Consider the following 21,075-nt stretch of genomic DNA (forward strand, 5'->3'; position numbering starts at 1 on the left):
TGCCCCCCCACCCCCGCCCCCCGCCGCACTGTCACTTTCTCTTGGTGGGTCTCTTGCCGGTGAGCTCTTGGGACCACCTGAGTTCCCCCATCTCTTCAGCACTCAGCCCAGAGCCTGGGACAGTGCAGGGTGGAGGAGGAGGCATGAGTGGAGGGACTGGACAGGTCAGAGGTCACCCAGCAAAGCCCAGGGGCAGCGGCCGCAGAGGTTCTTGGAGCGGGGGAAGGTCGTCAGCTGGGAATAAAGGAAGTTTGTTTTGTTCACATCTTGGGAGAACCTAGACGTGGCACCTACATGTCAGGCACCTTCTGTCATTTTGTAGTTGGTGAAGGGGTGGCTCTGTGAGAGCGCAAGGACCAGGAGCAGCTGGATCTGTCACCAGATTCCCAGGCTCTCAGCAGAGACGTTCTGAGGTCTGTGCTGCTGATCGGTGTGCTCCTGTGGCCCCCTGCTCACCTGTCCCCAACCTGCTCTGCCCACCAAGATGAGGCTGACCTCTGCGTTCTACACCAGGGGTGACCTTAACCTCTGGCTTCCCATTGGGCCAGCCCAGCAGCAGGCCCCAGCCAGAGGGCCTCCTGGGAGATGCCTGTTTGCTCTTTCCTAATGTGGCTACCCCAGGATTCTTGCACATCCCTTGCTAATGTCCCTTCCCCTACCCACACCATTGCAAACAGACCTTTCAAACTCTCCTTATCCTGGTTTCTGGAAAGTAGTCTAGTAGTTCTGTTACGTTTCCTCTGTAGATTGAAGGGAGAGGCTGCTAGAGGAGGGGCATCCAGGTACATTAGGGCCCGGCTGTCCCACCTCCGTGTTCACAGAAGACTTTAGGCTTTGGTCTTTTATGTTCCAAACAAGAGGATCTAGAGAGAGTTACAGTGAGAATCTGACAGACTGAAACAAAAATATATGGTAGCAGATAGAATCCTGTCTGGCACTTGCTGATTGTATGTGTATGTGTTTATTGGGAGCATCAAAAAATGGAACCGGCCTGAGTCTGTCTCAGCCCTAGGGTGAGGCTGTTCCATTCGGGGTCATGGGGACTTGGCTACTGTGGAGAAGAGGGAAGTCAAGGAGCATTGGGCAGAGAAACAGAGCCCAGGGAGCAAGAAGTCCAAAGTTTGTAGACAGGGAGACAGGTCTCAAGGAATGGTCACGTCAGAGAGAGGGGAGAAGGAGAAGAGGTTGGGGTGTTTTGGTGTGTAGTGTTTTCATGGAGAGTGAGGTGGGTGGGGATTTAGAAGTTTAAGGTGGACATGACGGGTGAGGTCCTGTTGCGTAGTTGTGGAGTGAGAAGAATCCAGGGTTCAGAGTGGATCACTGATGTCACTTCTGCAGCTTTGGCTAAACAGGGATGGCGTGAGGAGCAGCGTTAACAGTTGCTTTTTCTTTCAGGCCAGGGGGAGATCCTTGTGACTGGAGCCTCAGTTCCTGGAGACTGGTGGTTCCCAGAGAGGGTTTGCCTCTTCAGCAGAAGGGAAGGAGGTTGTGAAACAGGAACCCATCTCTGAGGGAAGGAGCCAGGAGCTGGGCTGGAGGTCTCACAGCAGGGGCTGCTCCCCAGAGAGGAGGAGACTCTCCCTACCCCGAGGCGCTGGGTGTTCTTGGACACGTCTGCTGTCTGATGGGCTGTCCACCACACCTGGGGGGTCTGGGTAGCCGAAGCCTTTGACAGGACAGAGGACACCGCTCCCTTCTTCCTGTCATCGCTGGGTGACTTCTTGCTCCTCAGGGTTTGCTCCTGTTGTCCAGCTGTGGGGGTCAGCAGAAGCATTGGGTCCCCTGTATGAGTGACTTTGCAAGTTTTGAGTACCCAGCCAGGTGTGCCCCCAGGACTGGAGGGGCTGAGGACCCTTGGTGAGAGGGGGTGCGGCCGAGGCCTGGGCTTTAGTTTTGGTGCTCCTCCCTGGCTGTGTGTCCTTGGACAAGCCACTTACTGTCTCTGGGCCTTGATGGCCTCCTCTGTATCTGAATCGTTCCTTTTCATACTTGGGGAAAAAGAATACTCAGGAGAGTAGGAATTTCAGATTATCCATTGTTTTTGTCAGTGGGATCTGAGCCTTGGCCATGTTATCTGTGCAGTGGGGACAGAAGCACCTTGCAGGGTTGTCGTGAAGGTGACCATAATAGTGGCAGCTGAATGAGGTCGTTGACTCTCTTCCTCACTCCCAGGAGCCAGACAGGGTCAGCATCTCCGTTTACAGATTCAGACGCTGGGGAGCAGAGGTTGAGGTTGCAGCCTGCCTGCCCGCAGCCGGGGCTGCTGCATGATGCCCTTCACAGTGTCGGAGTCTAGATCCATCTCGTAGCCTGACGCACGCCTCTACTGAGACGGGGGTTGCAGAGAGCCCATCTCAGCACCCGGCACGGGCTGGCACTTAGTGAACTTGGGTCACTTCTTCATCATCCTCCGGCTGCCCCGGGCTCTGGAGTGCCAGTGTTTTTGGTTCAGTTCAGGGTGACTGCTCTCCCTCTTCTCTGCCTCCCCAAATCCACCTCTCAAGACTTATTTTTCAACAACAGCCTCCCCCCCTCTCCCCCAGCAGTGGCTGAGCTTGATTATTCAGTCACCCACTATTATCTTTTTAAAAAATCAAGGTGAAACCTATATAGCATAAGAGGAAACACTTGACTTCAGCGGCCTTTAGTACGTCTGCAATATTGTGTGACCATCGCTTCATCTAGTTCCAAACACGTTACCCACAGGAAACCCCAAACCCCAAACTCATTAGCAGCCACCCCTCCTCCCAGCCCAGGCGACCACTAGCCTGCTTTCTGTTTCTGTGAAGTCCCCTGTTCCGGATGTTACATGTCCATGAAATCATACAACATGTGGGGCCTCCCTAATGTTTTCAAGGTTCGTCCCCGTGGTAGTGTGGATCAGTACTTTGCTCCTCTTTGTGGTCAAATGATATTTGGTCCCGTGGATAGACTGCATTTCAGCCTCTGTTGGAACGGGTTGGGTTGTCTCTGCCTTTTCACTTTTGCGAATTCTGCTACTCTAACACTTGCTGTCTTTCATGCGAGCATGGCCCCCTGGTTTCAGTTTTGGATTCGGGACTGACTTCTGGTGCCCCTCAGCCCTAGCCAGAGGGCGGTCTGGTTGATAACCCTCTGACCCAAGGGTCTGCCAGGTCCCAAGGGAAGGGCTGGGAGCTCAGGGAGATGTGCCCCTGGCACGGAGCTTGCCCCTGCACTCTTTATCAGGTTTAATTTCCACCAGAGGGAAGTACAGAGTGGGCGGGATGGTCTTATCTGCAGCCTGAAGCCTCTCTTTCCCATTCTTTTCCTCTGTTCCCTCGTCCCTGGGGCAAGTTATGGTTGCTGCGTGATTTTGGGTTGTGTAACCCAGGGTCCTTATCTGTAAAGTGGAGATTTATAGCTGCTGCTGTACAGTACAGGAGTCCCAGCGAGGAGGCTGTGAAGTGCTCACTTCTTTGCCTTCTAGGATTGGGAGAGGCTGGGGTGGAGACCCACTGTTGGAAGGTCATTCACGAGGGATTATTTCTGTGGAGTCCTTCTCCATTAGTGGGGAAGGAGCTGAGGGTTATTCTTGTCACCATGCCTTGCTGTCACTGGTAGAAAATTGTCCCCCCAAAGTTTCTTTTCCTGCTTTGCATGTGCATCTATGGAAACTGGTCTCCTCTGGCACAACTGGTCTTTGAGTTTATTGGAGAAAGATGAGCTTGTTGACTGCGTTCTCTAAGAGGGTGTTAGTGAAGTACCCCCTGTGCCGGGTGTCTTGCCCGTGGTGTCTTTCCCAGTGCCTTTTTATCCAGAGATGGGGGTCTGGCTGATGACCCAGATCCTGGCTCTGCCTCTCCCCGGGTGCTCTGTGGTCCTGGACAAGGACATGGTGGGATTACTTTTTAGAGGGTGGAGGTTAAAAAGGAGCACACAGATATCATCTTTTGAAACTAACTTGTCGGTCACCCCAAACTCTTAGTGTGTTTCTGTGCACTTGGGAGGCACGTGGCTAGTGGCTAAGCCCAGGGGTTCTGGAGTTGCGTGCCTGGGTTCAGATCCAGGCCCTTCACCTCCCCAGCTCATTAGTGACCTGTGCCTCCTTCCAGGTTGTTTGCAGGAGGACACTGGTTTTGGGAAGCACTTAAAACAGGGCCCAGCCTGGGAAACAGGTTGAGAATACAGATTCAAAGCTGTGATTTTAATCTCCCGTAAACCTGCCTTTTCCTCCAAGATGTGGTCCTTACGCTCCTCATGGTAGAACTCACAGCTCTTGGACATGTTGTCCTGTGTAGCGGTCATCAGCCTCTGACTTAGGGGCCAGATCATCGGAACACACAGACCCTGGCACCAGCCCCGCAGCTGCGTTCAGCCACCATCCTCCCGGCGATACACAGGCTGTCTGCTGTAGCTCTGGCCCTTGAGTGGCGTGCTTGGCCCACTCAGGTGCTTGAGAATCGCTTGTTAGACAAGCCATCCGTGTTTCTCCTGAATCACTTATTTTTGGGCACGTCGCATTTCCCTTACTTTCCTGGAAACAGCTTGCAGGCGGGACCGAGATCCGTGAAGATTTTAGGTGATACTTAGATGGATAGGTTCCAGGAGAGGCGATGGCACATGCCGAAGAGATGCCACTGGGAGGGGCTGGGACGTGCCCTCCCAGGGTGTCGAGGTTTTGAGGTCTCACATTTTCTAACTCCTGGGCAGAATACGTTTACTGCCCTGTGCTGCCTGCCTGGCCACTGACTCCTGGGCCTGTCTCAGACCATGTGGACTGGTGTGTTGCCTGGACTGAAGGGCGGGGCGGGGCCCCAGGTGAGGCCTGAGAGGACGAGGGCTTACGGCTGGCATGGAGGGGTGGGGGTGGGAAGTTTGAGCATTGGGGAACATTGCGGCAGGCTTCCCTGCCTGTTGGGTTCATTCTCTTTCCAGTGGCATTCACTGAGGGCCTACTGTGTGCAACAGTCTCTGCTCTCATGAGGCATGCATTGCAGTTGGGGGAGATGGGATATGCCGGGGATAAGGGGCATTAATTTCCATGGCTGACTGGGAGAACTTGGTGAAGTGTTGGCCATGCCATGAGAAGGAAGGTCTGGGGCAGAAAGCTTCAGGAGGGATAAATACCTAAGGCTCTAAGGGGGAAGCCAGCTTCAACAACGTGAGGGGCACTGAGACCAGAGGGGCTGGGCGGGCTGTGATTGAAGGGTGGAATTTTATTCTCAGTGTGGTGGGAAGTTAGTGGACTCCCCACACCCCCCACCACTTTTGATCATTTTCTTCTTCCTGAGCACCATCCTTTGACCAATCGAGCTCACCAAAAAGATATGTTTATGAAACCATGGGACATACAGCCTTGAATTATTTTAGGCTTTAAAAGGATGGAGAAATAATTTATGGATCACAATGAATATCCTTAAGGACCCCCCTCCAACCTGCTGAGGATCTGGAGATGGCGGATTCATCAGCCAAATCTTGAAAGCCTTTCTTTTCAAATCTTTATTCCACCCAAAGCTGCTCGCCCTATGAATAAAATATGTATATATATATATATATATATTACTGCCACCTACTGATAGAAGATGAATTTTTGTACAATGAAAACCCCCAACCCAGTGGATTTCTTCCGCTACATCTGGCTTTGCATGCTGCACTTGTGACCTGGAAATCATTCTGGGGAAGGGGTGCACCGGTCCTGGTTTCCTTTTTATCTGGTCCTGACAGCCTCAGTTCATCAAGAAGGGGCAGGAGAGAGGTGCTGGCCTGGGAGCTGCTCCAGTGCTGTCCGTGGGAAAAACACGGCGTAGCCAACAGCTGCCCAGTTAATCTTTGTAGCTAAATCTTGGTTTCTTTGAGTCCCTATATTTAATGTCCCAAGACACCTGAGCCCTGGCCAGCAAGCCTTAGTTAGCTTAATGCACGTACCACCCCCCCATTATTAAATCCTCAACTGCTATATTTCTGATTTGCATTTTCCATGTCTGAATGAATCTGCTGACTTCTGTTTTTTTTTTTTTTTTTTCCTGTTACAGATTGTGTGCTCAGGTGATGGTGAGTACCATTTTCCTCTGTTCTTGTATTGTTCGCTACTGCCCCCTAGTGAACACAGAGCAACATTAACAGCAACTGTGAAAAATCACAGAATTTTAAATACCCTTAGGTTCAATCCCTGATATTAAAACAAAACAAAACAAACTTAACTATTATATCTAGCTTTGTTTTAGGATAATTTGTTAAAGCCCTGTAACTTTCCAAATTTTCTTTAGAAGGAGTGGGGTGAGGATGGAAACAGCAAATAAAAGGAAAAAAATTTCAAATAGTCATGCAGTCCTGATTATTTATAAAAAATTTATATTTTATAAAATATAAAAATTTATATCCTCTAATTTGGATGCTGTGTACCTCTATTCCCAGCTACTTGGGAGGCTGGGGCAGGAGGATTACTTGAGCTGAGGGGTTTAAGACCAGGTTGGGCAACATAGTGAGACCCTGTCTTTTAAGAAAAATGTATACTGTGTGACTTTTTTTTCCCCCAATACCGAGGGGTGATTTAACTTACTAGAAATTATAACATAGTATTTTTATGTTTTATGTGCTGTTATCCCATAAATATTTTCTTTTGGTGCTACCTTGCTATGTTAAGAAAAAAAAAGCCATATACTGGGATAACCTTTGGAAGATCAGAGATAGCTTCCTGTGTGTTTTGCCTTCACGTGGAGGGCTGGACTGGGGATGTGGTTCAGTGGTGGCAGGGTGAGCGAGCATGTGCTCGACCCTGCATTTTTACCCCAAGCACTTCAGAAAACAAAACAAAAAGGCAGTATCATGTGGAAGGCTGAGCTTCAGTTGCTAGCCAGTGCTAGTTCATTCCCTGGTCTATAGTAAAATGAGAAAAATTAAGATATAATAGTTAAGTTTTTTTTTTAAATTAAAAATCAGGGATTGAACCTAGGGATATTTAACCATTGACCCACATCCCCATCCCTTTTTATTTTTAATTTTGAGATAGGGTCTTGTTAAGTTGCTTAGAGCCTTACTAAATTGCTGAGGCTGGCCTCAAATTTGTGATCCTCCCGCCTCAGCCTCCCAAGTTGCTCGGATTATAGGTGTGTGCCATCATGCCTGGCACTAATAAGTTTTTTTAAAAATATCTTTAATTTTATTTATTTATTTTTATGTGATTGAACCCAGGGCCTTGCATGTGTTAGGTGAGTGCTCTACCAATGGGCCACAATCCCAGCCCCACTAATAAGTTTTTAATGAAACTAAATTAATGAAAGCACCATCCATTCTGGGATTATGACCTTACTAATTTTTTGGTCATAAAACATTTCTAAAGGTAATAGTACTTTAAAAACAGGGTGTCTGTTGGGAAAAAACAAAAATTGGTAGCTTTTGTTTGTCCCTAAAATTTTTCTTTTTCCTTAGGAAAAATCCCAAAGTCTGTGAGCCATAGAGATAAAGATAATTAGGTTGTTCTCAGAGTGCTGTATAAAGGAGGCAGATCTTGTTGAAACCTTCTAATAAAGCAAATCTCAGTTAATAACAGTGATTTTTGCAAAGTGTGTACAAACAGTGGGGAGAGTTCTGTGCTTGGCATTTTTCCCGTTAATCATTTTGGCAAATAAACTGGTAGGTACTTGTGCAGCCTTGAGCCACTAGTGCTAGAAATCCCACAGTACTTCTGCTCACATCAGATTGGCTGGAGCTTAGTCACATGGCTCTATTTGGCTGCAAAGGAGGCTGGAAAATGTAGTCTTTACTTCATATAGTCATGCACACAGCTGAAAATCTAGGGGTATGTGACAAAGGAAGCAGGGGGGATGTATTTTGCGGGTCAACAGCAGGCTCTACTGCAGCTCTGTAAACAGAGGTCCTGGGAGGCTTAGTAACACAGTCATCATAAGGCAGGCGGCAGCGGCCAGGAGTCTACCCCAGAGTGTTCCTGGGGGCAATTGATGGAACCTAGTGGCTCTAGTTTCCTGGGAATGGCTTTGTACAATGTAAGCACACAGCATCTGCCCCCGTGTGGCCAAGTGCCTGCTCCATGGTGAGAAACATGAGTGTCGGTGGATTGGTGCTGTAGCTGATGGGCCAGAGAGCTCACATGGCCTAGTGTGCTTTTCCATCTCAGTGTCGATATTTTGTAAGAGTTTCTCACCCTTGTTTTCGAGGTGCAGATTCTTCATCTAATCATTCTCTGTTTTCCCACAGCCCCTGGTTCAGTTTCTGAAACTGACTTAGCCTTGAGCAACAATGACTCACAGTCCTCTAGGATTCCTCCTGGGCAGGAAAATACTGGAGAACTTAAAAGTGAGGACACCACCAGCCAAAGTATTACCATTGGTAACTTGTCTCCTGGAACCAGTTATCTGAGTGGGACTGAAGGGACATCCAAAACAGTTGACAGTAGAACTGGTAAGCAAGTGGGTGGTACTTTTTGTTAGTGATGCTTCTTAAAGGAAACTTGTAAGATCTGTAAATATCATATTTTCTAAATATTTTCTTTTAATCATCTAAAAGACTTGAAATATCATATGAACCATCAATCAGAAACAATCACTGATGAATTATGATGTTATTTTATAATTTTAAGACATGTGTATATATATTTTCTTCTGCTAGTCAGTTTATTATGAATATTATTCTTCAATATAAATATTTTTACAGCATACTTTTTTTTGGGGGGTGCTGGGGATTCAATTTAGGGGCATGCAACCACTGAGCCACCACCCCAGCCCTATTTGTATTTTATTTAGAGACATGGTCTCAATGATTGTTTAGTGACTTGCTTTTGCTGAGGCTGGCTTTGAACTTGCAATCCTCCTGCCTCAGCCTCCCAAGCTGCTGGGATTACAGGAGTGGGCCACAGTGCCTGGCTATAGCATACTTTTAACACCTTCCTGCCTATCTGTTGTCGGAATCACAGTTGGTAGGTGATAATGACCCATGGTACAAAACAGGTCCATTGTGTGTTTTTGTATGTTTTATATGTATGTTTTACTGGGACACAGTCCTGCTAATTTGTTTTTGTACTCTCTGTGTCTGCTTTCCTGTTAGAATTGAGGAGGCATAACAGGGAATTTATGGGATGGAAAGCCTGAAGTATTTGTTCTCTGGTGTGGGAAGCCACCCTGGATGAACACGCCTTTAAGTCCTGATGCCCTGGGGTCTTGAACAATTATTGCTTTCCTTCTTCAGTAACTTGGGCTTACCCTAGCTTGGATAACAAGGCGTGGCTCCAGACCTAGGTGTCACCTGCTGGGATTGAGTTACACTCACCTGTTCCTTTGTAATCCTACCCCTTCTGCCTTTTTTGGATAGAATGTTCTAAGAAATAGCATCCCCCCAAATAAAAGCCAACTTCCAAACATGATCTCTCTCCCGTCAGCCTCTCGTGACCTTCTCTTGCCCCGCTTTGGGGAGCTTGAGGCCGGAGACGGGGAAGCTGTCTTTAAGCTCATATAAAGGTATTTTGTGTCTGTGTGGTATTGTGCATCACCCCAAATTGATACGAGTGACTTTAGTTCAGCCACACATAATGGATGGGGGTGGCACTCTGGCACTCATAGAAGAAGTTTTCTGACTCTGGGATAGATCATTGGCTCTTAACATAATGGCTCAAAGGAATCTAGGGTTACCCCGCCTTTTTTTCAGAGCTTCGTGAAGTATTATAATACTAACATGTTATTTGGCTTTCTTGCCCTTCATGTTTATTGGGTACACAGTGGAGTTTCCCAGATGTTGTAAGGAATGGGAAGACATTGTCATTCTGATGGCGAATAGAATGTATGCTTGTATATATTTTTAAAAATATTTTCTTAGTTGTAGATGGCACAATACCTTTATTTAATTTATTTTTATGGTGCTGGTGATTGAACCCAGTGCTTCACATGTGCAGGGCAAGTGCTCTATAGCTGAGCCACGACCCCAGCTCCTGCTTCTGTATTTTTATGTTTAAAAAATTAGGAAATTTTTTATTTGTACTATAGTATGAGTAAACATAACCCGTGTAAGCAGAAATTCTGTGGGATCCTTAATTTTAAAGAAGGAATATAGGTCCTTAGTCTAAAAAAGTGTAAGAAATGCTGGTCTGCAGGTTTTCTAAGTTATATAACTAGTCACCTAATAATGTTGAATAGGTAGATTATTTTCATTGTGATGCAATAATTTTGTTAGTTCTATAAGGCTATTTGGTATTGATAAAATTATTCTATGAAAGCAGTTTTAACAAACTACTGAATTGTTCCTAGGTCAAGATAGGGGAATTTTAGGAATTCCTAGGGAGATTATATTCATCAGTGATGTTTTAAAAATTGGTCTCAGTTCAGGGACACCCCCAAGTGCTTTAGTGGCCACAGTGGTGCTGGGCATTGGGAACAAAGCAGATGGTCCTTGCAGACAAAACCAGTCTACAAAGACTGGAATAATTCCTGTCTTTCAAGTGCATAGACATTAATGTCTAGTGACAAGGACTAAGAATAATGAGAAAGGCCATGATATCACCAGAGATACAGTAACAAGTGCTAGCAACTGGACAAAAAGAGATAGAGATGCATGTTTGAATTCTGAGGAATTCAAAAGAACTCCCGGGGAAGCCCAGTGAACTTCAAAAGCGGACAGAGAAAGAATTCAAAGAAGTGAGTATAGTAATAAGTGGCCAGAAATGGAAAATGTAACAGAGAGGTTGAAATAGTACAGACAAAATCAAACAGAAATCCTGGAGTTGAAAAATACAGTGACTGAAAGGACCAGTGCCATAGAGAGCACCATCAGCAGAGCTGGTTAAGCTGAAGAAAGAATCTAGGAACTTGAAGAGAACTTATTTGAAAATATGCAGTGGGAGGAGAGAGAAAAAGAGAGAGAGAAAAGTAATGAAGAAAGCTTTTGGGATTTATGGGATAGCGCCCAAAGAGCAAGTGTTCAAGTCATTGGCATTCAAGAGGGAGAAGAAGAATACAAAAAAGTATGGGCTGGGGTTGTGGCTCAGTGGTAGAGCACTTGCCTAGCATGTATGAAGCGCTGGGTTCGATCCTCAGCACCACATAAAAATAAATAAATAAAATTAAGGTATTGTGGTCAACTACAATGAAAGGATAAACATGTGTGTGTGTGTGTGTGTGTAAAAAGAAGTACAAAAGTCTCCAATCATATTGAATCCTAATAAAGCTACCCCTGTGCAATGTAATTAATCCATCAAAAATCAAATGCGATTTTGAAATATGTAAAAGAAAAGAAGCAAATAATATATCATTATGTTACAATATGACCAGGAGCACATTTCTCAGCAGAAACTTTACAGTCCATGAGCAAGTGGAATAATAGATTAAAAGTGCCAAAGTTTAAAAAAAGACCTGAATCGTACTTGAGACCAAGTCGACCTAACAGATGTATATAGAACATTCTTTACAATAGCTGCAGAATGCACATTCTCAGTTGCATATGGGACATTATTTGGGATAGAGTATATGGGAGGTCACAAAACAAGTTAACAATATAAGAATACTGAAGTATCTTTTCTAACCACCACAATATAAAAGAATATAAAAGTAGAAATTAGCAACAAGAACTTTGGAAACTTGGGGGTGGGGCTGTAGCTCAGTGGCAGAGCGCTTGCCTAGGATGCATGAGGCACTGGGTTTGATCCTCAGCACCACATAATAACTAAACAAATAAAATAAAGGCATTCTATCTATCTAGAAGTACAAGAAAAAATTTAAACAAAAAAGAACTTTGGAAATTAGAAGTGTATGGAAACTAAACATTATTCTCTTATACAATCAGAGGTTCAATAAAAATATTAAAAGGGAAATTAAAAAATTACTGAGGAACATGACAGTGGAAAATCACATGCCCAAACCAATGGGATATGGCAAGAAGAGTTCTACGAGGGAGGTTTATGCATCAAATAACTATATCAAAATGAAGAAAGATCTTAACAAGTGTTGCACCTAAGGAACAAGAAAAATAAGAAATACTAAGCCCAGAATTAGTAGAGGAAAGGAAATAATAAAGACCAGAGAAAGAAAAAAAAAAGAAACAAACTAGAAATATAATTAAAAAATTAACAAAAGGAATAGTTTGTTCTTTGAAAAGACAAACAAAATTGACAAACTTTCAGCTAGATGTAAGAAAAAAAGACTGAGGACTCACTAAATATCAGAAATGAAGGAGAATTACACCTGACACTACAGACATGTAAAGCATAAAAAGAAACATCATGAGCCATTATGTGCCAACTGAGAAGATATGAATAAATTCCTTGACACATAAACCAACCATGTTTTAAGTATGAAGTGAGAAAATCTAAACAGATCACCAGTGAATAAGGAAACTGAATCAGTGATAAAACACTTCCCATTAAAAGAAAGGCCCAGGAACTGATGACTTCACTGTGGAATTCTATTAATTATTCAAAAAAGAACTAATATCAATTTATCTAAATTTTTATCCCAAAACAATCAAAGAGGAGAGAATACTTTCAAAAATGTTTTTACGAGGACATCATTTAACCTGATACAGAAACCAGACAAGGACAGCAACAGCAACAAGAAGCCTTCGAGCCAGGATCCCCAGGGAACCCAGGTGCAGAAATCCTTAACCCAATGCTGGAAGCTGGATTCAAGAGTACAGTTAAAAGACCATTCAACTGTGATGAAGTGGTATTCATTCCAGGGAGGCAAGGATGGTGCAGTGGTGTCTGCCAGTCAGTTACCCTGATATCTCACACGAACAGGCTGAAGGATGATAGCAAATGTAGGAAATAGAGTTTGAAACAAACAGACAAACAAAAAACCCATTTCTTTCTTTTCTGAAGTATTGAAACTTATGAATCTGTTTCCCAGACCTTCCCAGATTCCCCTGAATGAGTGAAGGAAATTTCTTTCTCCTTGAAAATGGTGCCCTAGCGCAGTGTCAGGGAGACGACTGGTTCCCAAAGAGGGTGCTGCTGTTCTTGCTCCCTCTGCCCCTGAAGCTGTTCTTGTTTTCTCATGATCCTCCTCACCATCATCATCTGAATGTAAATGGCAGCACCCAGTGATCATCTGCTAAAACTGCTTCTCTGACACTGGCAATTGTTGCTTTAGAAAGAGGAAACTTCATGTCATGAAACTTTTTGAATCGTGGTCCCTGAGATGATTCCTGCTCATTGCATTTTCCCTTCTCTTTATCACCTCTCCTGTCCCTTTTCACTGTTTGGATAAATATTCTCACCTCCTATAGCCAGAAGAAATGACTTCTCCATGCTCATGCCAAGATGGTGTCACTTGGAAATTCTCTGCTCATTTGGGGTCAGTTACAAACTCCTTGAGAATAAGGGCCACATCATCTGTGTTTTATGTGGTTTCTGGTCATTACTCCTTAATGTTGAGTTTCATTAAGATGCACACATGTAATGATGTTAATAACCATGACGGCTTCCGTTAGTTTATGATTCTGTACATCTGCAATTTTATAGATGGTGAAAGTGATGTTGGGTAGATGAGATGACTTTGAACAAATTACAAGGCTAGTGACTAGCAGGATAGCTTCTTAGCCCAGAGTTCTAAATGTCCAAGTCTGGTGTCTTGTTCCTCATGTTATGGTGGCCAGTACTAATCATTTGCAATTGATGGAGTGTTAGGCCTGTCAACAGAGGAACCAGAGAGTGAGTGATTCAAGTGACAGATTGCAGGTGATGCTGCTAACAGGTGGACTTAATCTTTAAATTGAATTAAGGTGAACTTAATCTTTAAGTTCAGAATGGGATTCCAAGGGCTGCTCTTACGTCTGAGCTTCCTTGTGATGTCAAGGTTTGGCAAAATGGTTACCACATGCTTCTGCATCCTATGCCATCTCTCTACATGCAGAGTGACCTGAGAATTGGGAGAGAGACTCAATTGCCTTTTGCGTCTGTTTTTGTATCTGCTGCTAGACAGAGTTAACCCTGAGTTCAAGTCACAGACAACAAGGCCAACCTCTATGAGTTTTGCCTCATTTTAAAGCCTCTGTTTGATGGACACATGCTCATACAGGTGCATATTTGTATTTAAATGCCTTTTGTTGCAGGAATGTTTAAGAGGCAAATGAAGAGAAATGAAACTGACATTGTAAGATTTGCTTTTGTATAGTAGACACAGCAGACCTGACACTTACATGTATTTTTTGAATGTATTGTCTTTCCTATTTCCTTGCAAACAACCTATAAACAGTATCCAGTCCTGTGTTTGGCATTGATGCTGTTTCCATCAGTCCAACGAGCGTGGTCCTGACCTGGAAAAACAATGACACAGCTGCTTCTGAGTACACGTATGCAGTAAAGAATGAGAGGGACAACAAGTGGAGGATGATTGTAACAAATGAAACAGAGTGTACCATCACAGGATTAAGTCCAGGAACTTCATATGAATTCTCCATCACTCCAGGAATAGCCAATGAGACGTGGGGAAGTCCCATGTCCCAAACTGTCACAACAGGTGAGCTCTGTGGCTCCCAGGGGTGATGACGGACTGTTTCTTCTCATTCTGTCTCTAGACCCCTGTCCATTCAGGTTGCCAGTTGTGACAAGGTGGGTGTGCATTTGCTAGAGGAGGAGAACAGGGTCTGTGTTGTGTCAAGCCCAGGAGTTCAGCTGGCCAGACCCTTCAGTATTAAGCTTCTGCGTGTTTCGGGGAGTTTTAACTATTTCTACCTGTTTTGATTTCAAAAAAATTTTTTTTTGGGTGTTATTGGTTCATGCCTACTTTTTGCCGAGACGTAAGGAGTGGAGACTGCTTTAGAAGTATATTTTGATGATGTCAGTCTTTATGAGCCTTTGAATAATTTATTTATTTAGTTCTAATTAGTTATATGTGACAGTAGAATGCACTTTTGGCTCATCATACATAAATGGAGTATAATTTCCCATTCGTCAGGTTGGACATGATGTAGAATCACACTGGTTGTGTAGTCATATATGTACATAGGGTAATAATGCCCAATCCTTTCTACTATCCTTCCTTCCCTCTCCCCTCCCTTCACTCTCCTCTACCTAATGTAAAGTAAGTCTATTCTTCCCCAATGCCCCATGCTTATTGTGCATTAGCATCTGCATATGAGAGAAAACATTTGGCCTTTGAGTTTTTGGGGTTGGCTTATGTTGCTTAGCATGATATTCTCCAGTTCGATTCATTTACCTGCAAATTATGGAATTTGGTATACTCAGGAAATCCATACTGTGTTTCTATTCCCAGGAGTTTCTTTTATGTTGCAGAGTTTGATATGCATTGTAGAAAACATGTATGTTTCAAATGACAGAAGAGCCTGATGACATTTAGACTTTAGATAATATTAGGCAGTTTAGATTATGGTGTAGCTTGGATATCAGTACCCTAAGTCTCTTGTTATAGCTGGAAGTTTAGCTCTTTTCCTTTCTTTTTAAGGTGAAAGTAACCAAAAAAAAAAAAATTAAAAATTATTTGACAAATGAGTAGATTTTTTTTTTTTTCCAGGTAAGAAGGGAGAACAGGATCTTTGTTGGTTTTCTGGATTTTGAGGCTGCTGTGTGACTCATTGGCTGGTGAAGTCTTTGGAAACCCGGTCTTTGGGGTACACAACTTGATATTATCCTATCTGGACATGTAATAGGCAGATATCAAACCAGTGGCCTTCAGCATTTTTTTTTAATATTTCTTTTTTAGTTGTAGTTGGACACAATACATTTGTTTATTTTTATGTGGTGCTGGGGATTGAACCCAGGGCCTTTCCTATGCAAGGCGCATGCTCTACCACTGAGGCACAACCCTAGCCACACATTTTTTTGTTTTTTAAAGCTAGGAAATTATTTCATTAAATAAAATCTTTTCCAGAAACCCAATGCGTTAAAACAAAAGAAAACTAGAGAAAGGAGCCACAGGGATGAGTGTCTCAGGTATCTTCACAAAAATATTCTGGAGCTCCCCAGATCCCTGATTTTAAAAAAGGTAAATAGGTCCTTAATCAAAAAATGTATAAGAACTGCTGGTCTGCAGGTGTTGTAAGTTATATAACTAGTTATCTAATAATGTTTAATAGGTAGATTATTTTCATTGTGATGCAATAATTTTGTTAGTCCTATAAGGCTACTTGGTATTGATAAAATTCTTCTTGGAAAGCAGTTTAAACAAACTACTGAATTTTTCCTAGGGCAATTAAGGATATTTTAGGAGTACTAGGGAGATTACGTTCATCAGTGGTGTTTTAAACATTGGTCTCAGTCTTAGGAGACCCCCAAGTTCTTCAGTGGCCACAATGGTGCTGCATTTTAGGAACATAGCAGATGGTCCTTGCCGAGAAAATCAGTCTACAAAGACTGGAATGATCCCTATCTTTCAAATGCATAGACATTAATGTCTAGTCACGAGGCCGAAGAATAATGAGAAAGGCCATGATATCACCAGAGATACAATAACAAGTGCTATTAACTGGATAAAAAGAGATAGAAATGTATGTTTGAATTCTGAGGAATTCAAAATAACTCCTCTATGGAAGCCCAATGAACTCAGAAGCTGTCAGAGATAGAATTCAAAGAAGTGAGTATAGTAATCAGTGACCAGAAATGGGAACTGTAACAGAGAGGTTGAAATAGTACAGACAAAATCCACCATAAATCCTGGAGCTGAAAAATACAGTGACTGAAAGGACCAGTGCCATAGAGAGCACCATCGGGAGAGCTGGTAAAGCTGAAGAAAGGATCTAGGAACTTGAAGAGACTTATGTGAAAATATACATGGGATGAGAGAGAAAGAGAAAAGTTATGAAGAGTGCTTTTGGGATTTATGGGGTACCACCCAAAGAGGAAGTGTTGAAGTCATTGGCATTCAAGAGGGAGAAGAAGAATACACAAGAGTATGGGCTGGGATTGTGGCTCAGTGATAGAGTGCTTGCATGGCTTGTGTGAGGCACTGGGTTCAATTCTGAGCACCACATATAAATAAATAAATTAAATTATAAAATAAAGGTCCATTGACAACTAAAAAATATTAAAAAAATAAAAAATTTAGAAAGCTTATTTAAATAAATGATAGCATAAAACTTTCCAAACCTGGAAAAAGATAAAAATATCAAGGTATAAGAAGAAAAATCTCCATTCATATCGACTCCTAATAAAGCTACCCCTACACATTATAATTAATCCATCAAATATCAAAGGCAAAGACCGGATGTTGAAATCTTAAAAGAAAAGAAGCAAATAGTATATCATGGAGTTATAATATGACCAGGAGCAGATTTCTCAGCAGAAACTTTACAGTCCATGAGCGAGTGGAATAATAGATTAAAAGTGCCAAAATTAAAAAAAAAACCTGAGCTGTATTTGAGACCAAGTTGACCTAACAGATGTGAATAGAACATTCCCTCTAGTAGCTGCAGAATATACATTTTTCTCAGTTGCATATGGGGCATTATCTGGCATAGATCATATGGGAGGTCACTAAAGAAGTCTTAAGAATATAAGAATACTGAAATTATCTCAGGCATCTTTTCTAACCATCACAATATAAAAGTAGACATTAGTAACAAGAATTTTGGAAACTATTGGGGCTGTAGCTCAGTGGCAGAGCGCTTGCCTAGCATGTATGAGGCACTGAGTTTGATCCTCAGCATCACAAAAAAAAAATAAACAAATAAAATAAAGGCATTCTGTCTATGTAGAAATACCCCCCCCCCACACACACACAAATACAAAAGAACTTTGGAAATGAGAAGTGTATGGAAACTAAACATTATTCTCTTGTACAATCAGTGGTTCAATAAAAATATTAAAAGGGAAATAAAAAGTTACTGAGACAAATGAAAATGGAAACACTGCATGCCCAAACCCAATGGATATGGCAAGAAGAGTTCAAAAATGGAGGTTTATGCATCAAAGAACTATATCAAAAAAGAAGAAAGATCTTAACCCGGTGTTTCATCTAAGGAACCAGAAAAATAAGAAAATACTGAGCCCAGAGTTAGTAGAGGAAAGAAAATAATAAAGATCAGAGAAAGGAAAAAAAATAGAAAAAAAACAGAAAGTAGAAATATAATTGAAAAATTCACAAAAACAAAAACTTGTTTTTGAAAAGAGAAACAAAATTGACAAAATAACTCCTATGGCGGATCCCCGTGAACTTCAGAAGACGACAGAGAAAGAATTCAAAGAAGTGAGTATAGTAACAAGTGACCAGAAAAGTGACTAGAGGAAAAAAGACTGAACTCAGTAAATATCAGATATGAAGGAGACATTACAACTGACAGTACAGACATGCAAAGCATAATAAGAGACATCATGAGCCATTATGTGCCAACAGGTGGATAACGCAGAAGATATGAATAAACCCCTTGACACAAAAATATACAGGTGCATATTTGTATTTAAATGCCTTTTGTTGCAGGAAAGTTTAAGGGGCAAATGAAGAGAAATGAAACTGACATTGTAAGATTTGCTTTTGTATAATAGACACAGCAGTCCTGACACTTACATGTATTTTTTGAATATATTTTCTTTTTTTTTTCCTTGAAAACAACCTGTAAACAGCACCCAGTCCTGTGTTTGGCATTCATGCTGTTTCCATCAGTCCAACCAGCGTGGTCCTGACCTGGAAAAACGATGACACTGCAGCTTCTGAGTACACGTATGCAGTAAAGAATGAGAGGGACAACGAATGGAGGATGATTGTAACAAATGAAACAGAGTGTATCATCACAGGCTTAAGTCCAGGAACTTCATATGAATTCTCCATCACTCCAGGAATAGCCAATGAGACGTGGGGAAGTCCCATGTCCCAAACTGTCACAACAGGTGAGCTCTGTGGCTCCCAGGGGTGATGACGGACTGTTTCTTCTCATTCTGTCTCTAGACCCCTGTCCATTCAGGTTGCCAGTTGTGATAAGATGGGTGTGCATTTGCTGGAGGAGGAGAACAGGGTCTGTGTTGTGTCAAGCCCAGGAGTTCAGCTGGCTAAACCCTTCAGTATTAAGCTTCTGTGTGTTTTGGGGAGTTTTAACTATTTCTACCTGTTTTGATTTAAAAAAAAATCTTTTTTTTGGTATTATTGGTTCCTGCCTACTTTTTGCCAAGACTTAAGGAGCGGAGACTGGTTTAGAAGTATGTTTTGTTGATGTCAGTCTTTATTAGCCATCATATAATTTATTTATTTAGTTCTAATTAGTTATATGTGATAGTAGAATGCACTTTTGATCCATCATACATAAAGGGAGTATAATTTCCCAATCTTCAGGTTGGACATGATGTAGAATCACACTGGTTGTGTAGTCATATATGTACATAGGGTAATAATACCCGATCCTTTCTACTATCCTTCCTTCCTTCTCCCTTCCCTTCACTCTCCTCTACCTAATGTAAAGTAAATCTGTTCTTTCCCAATGCCCCACACTTATTGTGCATTAGCATCTGCATATGAGAGAAAACATTTGGCCTTTGAGTTTTTGGGGTTGGCTTATGTTGCTTAGCATGATATTCTCCATTTCCATTAATTTACCCGCAAATTATGGAATTTTGTATCCTCAGGAAATCAATGCTGTGTTTCTATTTCCAGGAGTTTCTTTTGTGTGGGAGAGTTTGATATGCATTGTGAAAACATGTGTGTTTCAAATGTCAGACGAGCCTGATGACATTTAGACTTTAGATAATATTAGGCAGTTTAGATTATGGCGTGGCTTGGATATCAGTACCCTAAGTCTCTTGTTATAGCTGGAAGTTTAGCTCTTTTCCTTTTTTTTTTAAGCTGAAAGTAATCAAAAAATTAAAAATTATTTGACAAATGAGCAGGTTTTTTTTGTTTCCAGGTAAGAAGGGAGAACAGGATCTTTGTTGGTTTTATGGATGTTGAGGCTGGTGTGTCACTCACTGGCTGGTGAAGTCTTTGGAAACCCGGCCTTTGGGTTATACAACTTGATATCATCCTATCTGGACATGTAATAGGCAAATATGAAACCAGTGGCCTTCAGTTTTTTTTTTTTTAATATTTCTTTTTTAGTTGTAGTTGGACACAATACATTTGTTTATTTTTATGTGGTGCTGGGGATTGAACCCAGGGTCTTTCCTATGCAAGGCGTGTGCTCTACCACTGAGGCACAACCGTAGCCACACATTTTTTTGTTTTTTAAAGCTAGGAAATTTTTTCATTAAAGAAAATCTTTTCCAGAAACCCAATGCGTTAAAACAAAAGAAAACTAGTGAAAGGAGCCACTGGAATGAGTGTCTCAGGTATCTTCACAAAAATATTCTGGAGCTCCCAAGATCCCTGATTTAAAAAAAGATAAATAGGTCCTTAATCCAAAAAAGTGTTAGAACTGCTGGTGTGCAGGTATTGTAAGTTATATAACTAGTTATCTAATAATGTTGAATAGGTAGATTATTTTCATTGTGATGCAATAATTTTGTTAGTCCTATAAGGCTATTTGGTATTGATAAAATTCTTCTTGGAAAGCAGTTTAAACAAACTACTGAATTGTTCCTAGGGCAATTAGGGAAATTTTAGGAGTACCTAGGGAGATTACGTTCATCAGTGGTTGCCGCAGTCCGGCTGCAGCAAAATAACCGGGGGGTGACGAACAACTTGTGTAGATTGATATAGCAGGAGTGGAAGCCATTTATTTCAGGACAGGAGCAGTATTTATACATTCCACACAGCTTATATAATTAGCATAAACTAGATACATCAGTCAACCAATAAGGAATCTCCACACTTAATGGTTTGCTGGTGTTACTTCACAAACCACTCCCTCTGGCATTTTGCCAGGCACCATCCAGACTTGTTTACAGACTTTAACATTTCTCTGGCAAAATGCCAGGTGCCATCCTGACTTGTTTACAGACTCTAACAAGTGGTGTTTTAAAAATTGGTCTCAGTCTTAGGAGACCCCGAAGTTCTTCAGTGGGCACAGTGATGCTGGGTTTTGGGAACATAGCAGATGGTCATTGCAGACAAAACCAATCTACAAAGACTGGAATGATCCCTATCTTTCAAATGCATAGACATTAATGCCTAGTCACAAGGACTAAGAATAATGAGAAATGCCATGATATCACGAGGGATACAATAAAAAGTGCTATTAACTGGATAAAAAGAGATAGAGATGTATGTTTGAATTCCGAGGAATTCAAAATAACTC

The 21,075-nt window shown here is 42.3% G+C and overlaps 1 protein-coding gene across 1 annotated transcript in view; it reads left to right on the plus strand.

Annotated features, from left to right (window-relative positions):
* Nucleotides 1-21,075, plus strand: part of Ptprj (protein tyrosine phosphatase receptor type J) — a 189,947-nt gene that overhangs the window by 103,524 nt on the left and 65,348 nt on the right. Inside the window, exons 2-5 of the mRNA XM_058584037.1 lie at nucleotides 5,994-6,012; nucleotides 8,176-8,379; nucleotides 14,154-14,417; nucleotides 18,476-18,739. Of these exons, the coding sequence (XP_058440020.1) occupies nucleotides 5,994-6,012; nucleotides 8,176-8,379; nucleotides 14,154-14,417; nucleotides 18,476-18,739 (751 nt within the window). The remainder of the gene's footprint in view (nucleotides 1-5,993; nucleotides 6,013-8,175; nucleotides 8,380-14,153; nucleotides 14,418-18,475; nucleotides 18,740-21,075) is intronic.

This window comes from Marmota monax, unplaced genomic scaffold (genome assembly GCF_021218885.2).
Source record: "Marmota monax isolate L192 unplaced genomic scaffold, Marmota_monax_Labrador192_F-V1.1 WCK01_AAM20220418_F8-fsc00047, whole genome shotgun sequence".
NCBI classification, from domain to species: Eukaryota; Metazoa; Chordata; class Mammalia; order Rodentia; family Sciuridae; genus Marmota; species Marmota monax.